The sequence below is a fragment of the Cheilinus undulatus genome, linkage group 24 (assembly GCF_018320785.1).
Source record: "Cheilinus undulatus linkage group 24, ASM1832078v1, whole genome shotgun sequence".
NCBI lineage: Eukaryota > Metazoa > Chordata > Actinopteri > Labriformes > Labridae > Cheilinus > Cheilinus undulatus.
In genome coordinates this window covers 7,436,391-7,450,079 of record NC_054888.1, presented here as the reverse complement: position 1 = coordinate 7,450,079, position 13,689 = coordinate 7,436,391, and the positions used below count along the sequence as shown (strand labels likewise).

The 13,689-nt window shown below is 37.7% G+C and overlaps 2 protein-coding genes across 2 annotated transcripts in view; one reads left to right on the top strand and one right to left on the bottom strand.

The window, feature by feature from the left end:
* Positions 1–2,439: 2,439 nt before the first annotated feature.
* Positions 2,440–12,860, bottom strand: LOC121506221 (hemopexin-like). Its single transcript, XM_041781923.1, has 11 exons — positions 12,812–12,860; positions 12,527–12,647; positions 12,037–12,062; positions 11,843–11,932; positions 8,490–8,647; positions 8,253–8,406; positions 7,747–7,959; positions 7,519–7,608; positions 3,742–3,872; positions 2,818–2,971; positions 2,440–2,702 (listed from the first exon to the last, which is right to left on the bottom strand). Exons 1-11 carry the CDS (start codon positions 12,843–12,845, stop codon positions 2,455–2,457), a joined length of 1,419 nt encoding a protein of 472 aa, XP_041637857.1. The 5' UTR covers positions 12,846–12,860; the 3' UTR covers positions 2,440–2,454.
* Positions 4,071–13,689, top strand: part of nhlh2 (nescient helix loop helix 2) — a 93,825-nt gene continuing 84,206 nt past the window's right edge. The window contains exons 1-2 of the mRNA XM_041781925.1: positions 4,071–4,427; positions 4,510–4,649. The gene's annotated coding sequence lies outside the window, so the exon portion shown is untranslated. The remainder of the gene's footprint in view (positions 4,428–4,509; positions 4,650–13,689) is intronic.

Below are 13,689 nucleotides of genomic sequence, written 5' to 3'. Positions count from 1 at the left end.
GATTGTGGCTGAACAAAAACCTCTCCAGGGAGTGAAAAAGCCTTGAATGGCTGCTAATGCTGTCCCGACCTCTGGACTCTTGCAGGCTGCCGCGTACGTGCCCATATGGCCCAATATGTGCATTACTACTGTATATTCATACTGTCCAGGAAACTTTTCTGTTGAATGCATTAAGAAATGTTCTGTTGGACTGGACCAAATGGGCCTTGGATTTTGTTGAATCACACCTGGATGAGTGTTTGAAAGTTGAAGTGGCTCTCCTGCTCACAAGGCTGACCTTGGAATCTGAATGAAATATGTCTGCATCAACCCAGCTGTATCAACGCCTTCAACTCATTGCTAAAATATTTGAAAAGTCAGCACAGGAGTGGAGTGGAGAGGACGCTCCTTCTGTGTTGCTTTGATTTCATATGCTGCATTTGAGGAAGCAGTTGAAAGTAGATGGATGAGACATCAACCAAGTAAGGGTACAGCTGATCATGAAAACACAAGCTTGATTTAATCAGGTTTATCGATGTAGATGAAGTGGTCCTAATGTTGAACTTTATAGAACCCCATGTCTAATGATATTTTTCCAACCAAGGACGTTTTTTATTCAGTAGAATCAAAATGAACGCTTATTCAGGAAAAAATCTGTGTAAGCCTATAGTGACTGAAGTAAAAAGAAGGCAAAGAAAAGTTATAATGTTTTAACCTAAATTATACATTTCTTACTATGGTACTGGATGCTAGTCATCATGCCATCAAGGGAAAGTATATCATAAGATAATATTTGAAGCTGAGCATGATAGCTTCAGTTTTCTCTGCATTAAGAAGCAGAAACCTGCTGTCTTCTTTAATAAGTATAATTGATAATCATCTGCATAAAGATTAAACTTAATGGGCTGTTTATTGAATTCATCACCTAGAAGAACCACATCAAAAGAACAGAAGTGATCCTAGCATTAAACCTTGTTGACCTCCATGTCTAAAGCTTTGTTTCAGCTGGGGATGCTGATTTAGTCAGTTCAGAACTAAATGAAATGTAAATTTTTCCAGGAAAAATTCAGTCCAAGCCAAAAACAAATACATAAAAACGGCACTAAAAAAGTTATACTTGTCAAACTTAACTTTTAATTTCTTCACATGGTACTGGATGCAAAGGCTTTGTGCCATTAAGGGAAATTTTAAGTCAATTTTTGCTAGTTTTCCAGAGAACTTGTGAAATTACTTCATTATCATGGGGAAAGTAGACATTTATTCCAGGAAAAGGAGATGAATTAGTTGAAATATTTATCCTAAAAATTACATTTACCCAATTCCGCAGTAAAAAAGGACAAAATAAAAGGTATCAATGCATGTCCAATAAGGACTTTGGGACTTTTGCCACATTACATAGTCGCGACCCACTGAAAATTGCTCCATGACCCACTGAAGGACATTTTTGTCATTTATCTGATTGTTTTCCAAAGGTTTTAAGTAAATTATTGATCATTTTGAGTAGATAGAGGTCTCATAAAAAATATTATAAGTTATAAATAAAACTGATTTATGAATATAATTGGTCATCATCTGCATAAAAAACACATTTAAATGACTTTTTCTCGACTTTATCACCTCCCAGAAGCCCATTGATAGAAAAGCATAGTATAATTGATGATCATCTGCATACAAATCAAACTTAATGGACTGTTTCTTATATTCATTACCCACAAGAAGCATGTTAATAGAACAGAAGTGTTGAACCTTGTGGAACTCCATGACTAAAGGAAATCTCAGCCTATAAGGAATGCAAAAAAGGTTATATAAAACATAAGATGAATGTATGGTGCATGCAAGATTAAAGCTGGTTGCTCCTATAGCTAACTGTGCTAACTCTACAGTGTGAATCAAGCAAGTTTGTATGCAGGCCCCCTGCTAATACGGCGGGATTGTTGAACATAGCTAAAACACAGAATCAAACTATGTAATACATACAGATTTTTGGCATTGTAATCATTTTTCAGCCTCTAAAAGGTTTTTCAATTTCAAAATAATAAGGGCCTCTTACTCCACTGGGGCCCTGGCTTTTTACCATCACTTTTCCCACCACCACCATGTCCATGGTCTCATGAGCCCTCCAACATTTCTGTTTGTTGACATCCTGTATTTTTCTGTTTTCTCATGCAGCTGTTTCATGTCCCACTTCCACACATACATTTGTACAGAAGGCCCTCTTATGGCCACACTCTGACATGACTTCCTTCATTCATTTTAATTATCATATACAAGTTTTAACCAGTTAGAGTTTATACTTATACCAAATACTCATAACTCCAGATGTAAAGTTTTACTTTCAACCAAATACAGCATCAAAGGGTTGCACTTTCATTCAAACCATCTGAATCATACGCATCGAAAGAAATAAAACCAGTGATTTGTTTCTTGAGTGGTTTATTTTCACCAGTTTTACAGTGTTTTTCATGTCTTGTTTGCCTAATTCTGACATCCAAACATTTCTGGGGTTATAGTCTTAGGACGAGGGTAAAAGTGAACGTAAATATTCATAAACATGGAACTGGGAAATTTGTAGTACTTGGAGTCTGTGAACACCACAACTGTAGTGTATTGTGTTTCAACTCCCTCTGAAACACAATAAGCAGCATCAACGTGGCTATATCTGAGAATATCCAAGGTCACCTTCCTGGGCGTGGAGGTTAGGTCGACAGTAAGTTTACGTTCACCTGTTGGAAGATGTGTGTAAAAGATTGTTGTCTGTTAAGATTATTTTGACTTCCTACCAAACTCAAGAGTGTTTATATTTCAACAGAAATAAACATGAGCAGACAGTGAACTGACCTTGAATGATGTGGACAGTGTCATTGTCTTCAGCGGGACAGATGAAAGCAGCGTCCACATGTCCTTCGATGTTGAGCTCTTCTTTCAGACTTTTAGGATAGCCATCAATCAGGGTGTAGTGAGCACCGCCTTTATAGATGTAGACCTGATCATCCTGTAGGTGTTTGGGAGCACAGGAGATCACTTTAAACAGTCAAAAGTGTTTCTAAATGCTTTTCATTTTTCATATTTTGATGATAGTTTTGGCTGTGTTCATGTATGTGGCATGAATTTTGGCATGAATCCAGCTCCTACAGTAAGTCTAAAATACACTGTTTACAAGGAAAAGTTACATTCAAGCTGTTAAGCCCAAAAAATGCACAGCTGAAACCCATTCAAACTGAAAGCATCATACATGCATTTTATTCTATATGGGTGTCAATCTGGGCTATTGCATTGGAATTGATCATTTTTACTACTCTCCACCAGATGGCATCATTTTGACCATATTTGGCATATGGAGAAAAAGCATGATGATCATGCAAAAAACAATAATGCATAAATATAATTGTTGCTGCTAATCATTGACATTTTCAAGGCTGTAATAATTCCACACAAAAACTTACTTTGCATGTAGTATATTGAAAATAATTAATTTTTCTTTTTCTTTTTTTTTTTTTTGTGGTGGCAAAACGACCAAAAAATGGCATTCAAAGGGTTAAAATATTTCAAAATGAATGAATATTTGATATTAATAGTTAGGTCAGTTGCTGGTGAAAAAGATTAGCTCAGTGAAAGTGGAATAAAATATTAATGTATAAGATTTTTATAGCTACCGTATGAAAAGTGCATTTTTGGGTCTTAGCAGCTTGATTGTGACTAATATTAAAACAGTCCCTAAGGGTTAAAGTATGGCTGATTCTGATTGGTTACTTTAAGGTATACCTTTATCATGTACATTTTGTCAGTGTAGGAAAACACAGCATCCACCCCATTGGTCATCTCTGGCCAGTTCCTGGTGATTGGAAAGAGGTGTAAGCCATCACGCCTGGAGTCCAGACGCATGAAGTTGGGACCTAAAATAATCAGACAGTCTTATGCGTTTGAATATATGAAATTGTTTGGAATTTTCCTCACTTGCGCAGTGTTTGAAAGGCCTGCTTTTAAAATCAATCCAGAACCGTATTTTGTAATATAATATGTCACATTGTGTAATACATTGAAGAATGAATAAAAGCTGAGGGAGATATCAAAGCACTAATTTCAAGCCGTCCTTGAACCCGTCATACGCTGTTTAGAGTTGCTTATTGGTTTAGACAGGTGTCAATCAAGAGGGAAAAAAAAAGCAGCTCACTTGACCTATCAGGTGCAGAGGGGCGGGATTACAGAGTAACGGAGCAAGACACAAACTAAAGAGAAACGCATTAACACAGTCTGTTAAGTTAAATAATATTTACTGAATTTTATATAAATTTAATATAATTAAATATACTTTATTTTGTTTCTATGCAAGGAAGTGGAATGTTGGAATTCTATTTTGTCGATAAAGCGAGCTAATGCTAACTAGCTCAGGCAGTCGCTAGCATAGAGAGAGGACTGTTTACACCGGAGAACTCTTATTTCTGCTCTGGGTGAGTAAAGGCGCTCTTTGAAATATAAAGTTTAAATTTAGGCAACAAAAACAAAGTTTAATGGTAGCTGTAAATTTCGAAGAATGTGCTTGGACCGGGTTGACGGTGCTGTGAAGAGCCGGTCGGACGGTTTGGACTTTGCTGCCGGAGCGTTTCTGTACACCAAACGGAACAGTTCGTGCCCTGTCTGACCGTTAACAACGCCTGAGAGTCAACGGAACTGTGAGTACATGAAATACCAAGAACAGTTTTTGAGTTAGCTCTAACAAGTTACCAACGGCCCATTTAATTGCTAGTGAATTTAGCCCAGGCGGAGCAGCTAACTTGCTAATCACAGGCTTGCCTCTGATTGGCCAGCGCCTCCAGAACTCCCTCTGATTGGTCAAATGAGGCATGTACTGAATGCATGGCGCATGCCTATAAATAGGAGGAAAGCAACTAAGTACATTTACTCAAACTACTATGATTGAGTAGCTTTTTATCAGTATTTTGAAATCCATACCTTTACACCTTCTTAAATTAGTCTTAACCAGAGTAACTGTTCTTTTACATAGGTACATAATTTTATACTTTTCCACCTCTGTTGACTAAGCAGTAGTACATAGAGAGAATGATTTCACATCACATCCATAAAGAGCTGTTGGACACAGAAAAACTGGGGTGTTGATATTCAGTGTCAAACATTTCAGAGTTGATCTGAACTCCACTCTGAGCGAAATGGTCTTCAGTGTTGGAGCGTTGTTCCCCTAGTGTTAGTTCAACTCTGTAAAGTGAATTAATTTAAGCTCTGACTGCTGCCAGTTTAAATCTGGGAGGTCATGTGGATGTAGTTCCCTATCATGCCCTTGGGCAGAGTGTTTAGGTTTGTTTTTAGATGTGTTTAGTTGTGTTTGGATGTTGCCTGTGGTACAGCTGGGGTTCTTTTGTTCATGTTTCTGGTGGTTTGTTGTTTTTGATGTGAGGCATATTTGCACCATGAGTGAAGTTATCCACTGAGTTAGAGTTCCCACCTGCGACTTTAGGTGTTCCTAAAGGATAAATTGTTAGTATTCTTCATCAGTATGCATTGCTGTGCTATGAGGTTGACTCTGCATTGTACATTGTACACAGGTACTGCATCTCTGTCAAACTGTAAATATTTAACACTTTCAAAAGTGTAGTTTAACTATATGTAGTAGCCACCATCTTAACAATTTTGAAGTGTTAAATTTAACTCTATGTGAGTTTGATTAACAGCATGAATTTTGCTGTATACTTTATTTTATTTCATTTTAGAGGTGTGACTTTACCTAAACAACCTGGTTGGAGATCTGTTCTCTTGTTGTCTTGGCTCTAAGGAAAGATCAGATTTCCCAGTCCAACTCCTTAGTAGCTACTCAGTACTCGAAGCAAACTTTATATTAAATACTTTAACTTTTTCTTGAGTAGATTTATAGAACAGTGCCTTTACTAAAGTAAAATTTAACCAGAGTATCTGTCCTTTAATTGAGTACAATAGTTGAGTACTTTTTCCACCTCTGGTGTCTGTCTGTATAATTACCAGAGATTCACTGCAAGTTTTGGGAGACACTTGCTTTGAAAATTTTATGTATTTTCACAGAAACCTGGGAACCTTGGTCTTGGTTTAGGGGTGAGGACAACCTTTAAAATGTTAAAGAATTTTCATGGAAATGTCAGGGTTTTTAGGGTATTTGTACATTTAGGGAGTTTGATAAGAAATTTAAGGGGGAATTGGCTTTGAAATTTTGGGGGAATTTGTGTAAAAAATTTCTGGAATTTACATTGATATTTTTGAGGTATGTTTGCTTTATTACAAAAAATACCCTGGAAGTCATATGGGATCCAAGTCTGACATTTTGGCAGTGATTATCAGCATATATAGACTCCAAATCTATCCCATATATATGCGAATAAGTTCGTGAAATTTTAGGCTGCACCAACAGACCTATGTCAGTTTGGGCCTTTTCTTAATTTGTCCTCATTCTTTAAACCTAAGAGTGTGTTTTAAGGACTAAAGTTGTTTCATTGCTGATCCTCAAACCTTAAAAGTGTGTTGAAAGGACTGAATTTTTAGGTCTTAACATATTTAAATGTCGATATCGGGTTCTCTGAAATCTGTATACATCGGCAGATTGGATATCTGCGAAAAAAAAAAATATTGTGCATCCCTAAGTCTTTTGATATTTTCATGGAAATTTAAAAGTTTGCTTTGGATGTTTGGGGAAATTTCTGAAAAAATTGGGTACTTTCATGTAAATCTGGGTAATTTATTTATATTGGTTTTGATTTTAAAAAAATATTTTCTCAGAAACCTGGTGAGTTTATTTGTAAATTATTGGAGATTTTGGGCAGGGTTGTCCTTTAAAATTTTATGGAATTTTTTGGGGAAATTTCAGGGAATTTATTTGGATGTTTTGTGGGGAAATTTCTGTCACTTTAATGGAGTCTTGGGGAATATATTTGTAAATTTTGGTAAATTTCATTGAAAGTTTAGGGGGATTCAGGAATTTTTATTGTATTTCTGGGGAAATTTTTATTGAAACATTTCAGCTGTATGGTAAAGTTTCCCTGAAACATTTGGGGACTATCTGAAGATTTTGGGTACTTTTTATGGGATACTTTCAAAACTATGCTTAAGAACGTTTACAGAAATTTAAAGTAATTTGTTTGAAAATTTTGGAGAATTTGTGTTGATTTTGGAAAGGAAAATGTCCAAAAAGTACTTTTAGTGGGACTTTTGTAGATGCTTGGCCCTAACAAGACTTTCAGGAGATTTGTGGACATCACTTTTGGTCAAAACAAGTTCTCGTTCAAAGACAAGGCTGAGCTGTAAAGTTATCAGGTCCTCCTGGTCCCAAATATGTGATGGACACTGATATTACATTTCAGACAAAGCTCAGGCCTCAGGTCAGATGGGGATTCACATCACAAACATATTTGATTTTAGGCTTAAGCACTGAAGACTTTAAATTTGACATCGCTAAAGTGGTGACTGTAGTCTGAGTAAAACTGACAGGATGTGGTCTTAAAGTGAATGAAGTGCTGCAAGAAATAATGCTTGTTTGACAGGTTTGATTTTGCTACACTTTACCTGAAAAGGCGTAGGTTTTGCCTGTATCATCAGAAGTGATGGCATCTAGTTTAATATCACTGCATTTAATTCCAGAACCACTTCCATGACCTGCAGATAAAGACAGACAGAAACACGTTTATGAACAAGTTAGCTCTCACAGCAGGTTTGTTTTATTTATTTCTCTCAGAGCTAAAGGAAGATATCCTGAGATCTCAGCCAAACTTTCTGTTTTTATCTGTAACTCACCAAAGTTGGGGCACCTCATGAAGTAGTTGCGGGCGTCTTTGGGGTAGCCGCTGCTCACCTCTCCTGATACCGGGTGAAATCTGGTGAAGTTGTGTCCATGGAAGCAGTAGTAGTGCTCCAGCCAGCGGAAAGCAGAGGTGCAGACAGGAAGGTGGGGCCACGACTTTGTCTTCACTGACTTTGTGGCTATATCGTAAACATGCACTTCATTTCCTGTGGGCAAAAATAGTTCCACTTATTCTCAGCCAAGAAAAGTCTGCCTTTATAATTTAGATGTGTTAAATTGAACTGAAAGGCATTAGTTTGTTAAACTTGCTGCTGATTTTCTCCACTAGGGGTCAGCATTGCCTAACAATACTGACAGAGCTCTGTTCTGTTTATATCATTTCTGCAAAGGAGGATTTACCTCTTTTACTCATTCTGCTTTCTTCATTAATAAGATTAGACAATTTTATTTCAGTCCTGATTTAGTGAAAGCCACATTTTTGATTCAAACGCCAACACACCTTGAAAGAAGAGGACTGAATCAGTCATACACTCTCCTCTAGGACACTCCACTGCAGCATCCAGGTGAGAGGGGATGCCTGGGAAATCCTCCTGGATCTGTTTTGGGTACCCGTCCTCCAGAGTGTGGTTGTAATAGCTGAACACCTTATCATCCTGGGGATGACACCAGTTAAAAGGTTGGCGCTCTGTATGTGAAGTTCTCAGAGGATTCACATGAAAGGATTTGTGGCTCATACCAGGAAGAAATAGATGTGGTCGTGGTTGTCCGTGTTGTCGGGGTTGTGCATGCGGAAAGCGGCGTCGACATGGCCGATGTTGTGTTCGTCGTCCATCTCCTTGAAGAGCTCGTTGGAGAGCTGAGCCGGGCCGTGGAAACCATTCCACAAGTGGCTGCCTGGAGGACAAGCACCAGAGACGTTTAACACACTGGAACAGAACTTTCTCTCCTCGGGAATTCATGAAATGAACTTTGAAGAATCTCACAAGAGGACATAGTAAACATCTCCTCCTATTTCGAGGCTTCAAAGTAGAGATTTGATCACAACTGATGATACGATTTCATGACAGATGCACAGTTTCTGATTTAAAAACTGAGATTCTTCTTCAGTCTGCACAACTGCTAAAACAAGCAGGATCCTCTTCTTCAGCTATTGATAATGAACAAGAAAGGCCTAATCAGACAGCACCCTCTGCTGGTTAAAGAGAGTATAGCAATATATTTTTGTGCAGTTTTTTAAGATCATTCTGAATTCATCAGTTTCCTATGTGGGTTTGTTTTTAATAAGACAAAAATCTAAAGAGGTGCACAGTTTTTACTTAAACACATTAAAAAAAATAATTTTACACTTATCAGCTCTCAACAGTGCTGGACTGTGAAAGACACTTTCCATATTTGTCTGTGTATTTATTCATTTATAACTTTTATTTCTAAATAAAAAAATATTTTATACATCAAATTAAATTATTATATTGTTTATTATTATTATTATTATTATTATTATTATTATTAATCCTCAGGCATCAATAGGGACATTTTTGTCCATTTGGGCAAAATTTTCTCACCATTTTGGCTGTGTTAGTCCATATGGTCTAAGTTTTTGTAAGTATCTTTCTTGGCAAAGTTTTCAAATTCAAATTTCAATTGCTCTCGTAAGTCAGGGGAACACTGTGAAACAAATTTACTACCCTTTAAAGCCATTAAAGACAAAAAATTTCCACTTCCAAAAAACTGCCATTAAACTTAACAGATTGATATTTTTTCTGCTTTTTTTGCATAAATATCTTAAACAACTTCAGCTGTGCTCAAAACTACCAAACATTCAATCATTTAAAGGATTTTAACCCTTTAAATGCCAGTTTGATTACTTACAGTCAATGTGTTTCTTTTTTTATGAAAAAAAAGCAAAAAAATGTTAGATGGCTGGGGCATGATTTCTAAATCCAGCATGAATATATATCAGTGATCAGCCGAAATATTGACTTTGATGCATTATTAGTTTTTGTGTAGAATCCAATTTTAAATTTATGACCCTTTAAAGCCATTAAGGACAAAAACGTCCACTTCCAAAAATGGCAATAAAAATAGTATACATTCATCTTTCTTTTCTGCTTTTTTGGGTCAGATCTTTTGATCAACTTCAGTTCTGATCAAAACAATCAAATATTGAATTATTTTCAGGATTTTAACCTTTTAAATGCCAGTTTGATTACAGGATGGTAATATTTTTTCTAAAAAGAAAAAACCCACAAAACATTAATTATGTTCCAGATAACTAATGTTGGGGGGTGTTTTTTAAAATCAGTCTTGGGTATGTCCAACTTTTGCCAAAATATTGACTTTGATGCATTATTAGTTTTTGTATAGCACCCAATTAAAAAAAACATGACCCTTTCAAGTCACTTTTGGACAAAAAACGTCCCATTGACTCCCATTCAAACCACATTTTTTGACCTCATAGCAATTGCATGATATGATTATGCATTCTGTAATGTTATGGTTTGATTATTGAGAAAAATAGTAGAAGTTGTCATTTTTATGTTCACCACTAAAATCAGCCTCCCCATTATAGGCCTATGCATGAAAAGCCCGTCATTTTATAAGTTTTTGTGCTTGTGTTATTGAGCTTTTTAGGCTATTTTAAGATAGTGTTTGTATGTGTGCATGTGTCTCTGAATTAGACAGATTGACAGATTGACCTCAACCTTACCCAGGTCACACTTGCACTTCAAAGAGTTGACTGGAGAAAACCAAAACAATGCTTAGTGAGTTTATGCACCTGCTTGGATTCCTATCAGAAACTGTGTGTGGCTTGGCTATCTGGTCATTTCATTCCTTCTACACCAACGAGCAAGATGAAGAGGAAGCAGAATATTCTGACACCACCATGAAGTCAACATTAGACTCTCCCTCTGAGGATGAGGATGTTTCACTGACCTGGCTCTCACTCGGAGTTACAGGCCGCAAGATTTTGCCCAGAGCCTTTTCTGCAGTGAAGTGCCTCTTCATCAGGGTTGCCAGGTGTGGGTGACAAATCTAGCCCAATGGCCAATAAAAAAACAGCCCAAAACCAGCGCAAAACTAAGGCCACCACTGAAATCAACATAAACCTCTGCTCCACCACATATGTTGCGTGTGTGTGTGTGTGCAGGTGTGCTGCTTCTGTGTGTGGGGTGTATTTCTATGTGCCAGTGTGGTACAGCAGATCTTTGGTTGTGTGCCATGTTCTATGTTATCCGGCTTCTCTGCTGGTCGATTTAGTTGTATCTCAGGGTAAATAAAGTAGTTAATTCTGCTTTGGATATTAAATACAATTACACAAGTTATCAAAAACGGGTTCGCTTAACCTGCAGACAAAAAAATCTACCTACGGCAGTACATAAAAAAGTAGCCCAATTCTGTAGTAAAACTGTGGACCTGGCAACCCTGCTCTTCATCTTGCTCGTTGGCGTAGAAGGAATGAAATGACCAGATAGCCAAGCCACACACAGTGTCTGACACAGTTTTCCAAACAGGTGCATAAACTCACTAAGCATTGTTTTGGTTTTCTCCACAGTCAGCTCTTTGAGGTGCAAGTGTGACCTGGGTGAGGTTGAGGTGGAGTTGTTGATCCATCTAATTCAAAGACACATAAGCGAGCATACACACACGTACTCACGCATACAAACACTTCCAGCCCAGCCCTACGGATAATGTCCAACCTTCCCAATCAACTATGGCTTACATCATCTGGAAGGCCTCCTTTTTATTTCAGTAGTGTGCTGCTGGAACAAATTATACAAGCCAATTTATCAGTATCTTGCACCACTGATGTAGAATATCCAGCTAAAATGGCTTTTTTAGGTTTCATTCAGCACTGCACCCTCTTTAGAGCTGTCCAGTCCAAATGTTTTAAAACAACTGTTGTCTCTTGCCTTCTCTTCTCAGGGCTGTGTCCCTTCTGTGTTTGCACACAGCCCTGCGGCCTCATGCCCTTATATGGGCCTAAAAGGCATGTTTATTCTTTGCTAATTAGGAAGAGCATGCATGAGCTTACAGCTTAGCAGGACACTCATCAAGTTGTGAACAATTCAGTCAAAAAAAAATCCACACCTTTAAAGAAGAAAGTAGTTCCATTCTCATCAGGAGTGATGGCGTCAAACTCCAGACCTTCACAGCGATCAGGGAGAGCATCACCAGCATCTTTAGAAACATGAACATAACGATTTTGTCCTGATCAACTTGAAATAAGAAAAAAAAAACACAAGACATGTGCAGTGAAAGTTTTTTATGTATTAAAAACTCACCTTCTACGACTTCATCCTGAGGATGTCTGTAAAATAAAAACAAGATCAGGCTCTACTTTATACTTCATTTCCAAAAATCTTTGAGTCATTGTCCTTGAGTGACACACTGCTGAGGTTAGAGGCTGACTGCACTCTTGTGTTTATTTAATTGATCCACATGGTGAACTTTGTCAGCGAGCAAATAAAGTTTTGAAACATCTATGTGACGTGCACATTGTCGTTGCACTGGTTTGAGTGTTAAAAGGAAAAAATGCAAGAAAATGCAGCCTTAGAAAGACCCAGATCTTTAAAGGAAGTCTGAGCAGGGTTTTAGTGTTGGGCTCTGTTCTATTAGGCATTGTCAATAAGCTGAAAAACCTCTTCCCTTCAGTTTTCCTGTTTCTTGCAGAGGTCATTTATGTTTAAACTTGCGCAAAACTCTTAGAATCATCAGCCAACGAATGTGTCAGTTTTACCTGGAGTGACCTTATGAAGAAAACTTAATACTCACGCAGGTGCTCCATGGGTTAGGCTGAGTGCAAAGCACAGGAACAGGGTTCTGATGAGCAGCTCCATGCTCTCTATGAAGTCCTTCAAAGTGGAGTCTGGCTGTGGCGGTGCAGGAGCTGACCCTGTGCATTTAAACTGAAATGTATGTGTGTGCGGCCACTTAAGGACACACTGTTTATACACGTTTGTTTGCATTTGCAAAATTGGATCCGTCATGATCAGAAATATCACGTGGCCCAATATGTGCATTACTACTGTATATTCATACTGTATACAAATACCTTACCACAAAGTCCAGGAAACTTTTCTGTCGAGTGCATTAAGAAATGTTCTGTTGTACTGGACCAAATGGGCCTTGGATTTTGTTGAATCCCACCTGGACAAGTGTTTCAAAGTTGAAGTGGCTCTCCTGCTCACAAGGCTGACCTTGGTATCTGAATGAAATATGTCTGCATCAACCCAGCTGTACCCACACCTTCAACTCAGTGCTAAATCTTTGAAAACGCAGCACAGGAGTGGAGAAGACACTCCTTCCGTGTTGCTTTGATTCCATATGCTGCATTCGAGGAAGCAGTTGAAAGTAGATGGGTGAGACATCATCCAAGTAGGCAAAAAGACCTAAACAACCTTCAAAATTTGGAAAAAGAACCTAAATGTCTAATCTGTATTGTCCTACTTTTTTTTTTGTCCTACCATGCACACCCATCCTACCCTAAAGAGTGGAGCAAGACACGCAACCAAATAAGGCTATAGCTGATGGTGAAAACACAAGCTTGATTTAATCAGTCAGGTTTATTGATGTTGAAGAATTGGTCCTAGTGTTGAACTTTATAGAACCACATGTGATATTTTTCCACTAAGGAAAAAAGGCACTAAAAAAGTTATCCTTGTCAAACTTAACTTTAATTTCTTCCTGTGGTACTGGATACAAAGGATCATGCCATTAAGAGAAATTTTATCATTGGATAATTTAGAAATTTAGAGTCAAGCACATAATAGAACAGAAGTGGTCTTGATATTGAACCTTGTGGAACCCCATGTGTAACCCTTTAAAGCAGTGGTTCTCAACTGGTCTGGCCTCACAAGAGTCAATAGCAACAGCAAAATAAGCTGTTTGGCATTGGCAGAGAAGATTTGGCATATTTTTCATGGGCGCAACCCACA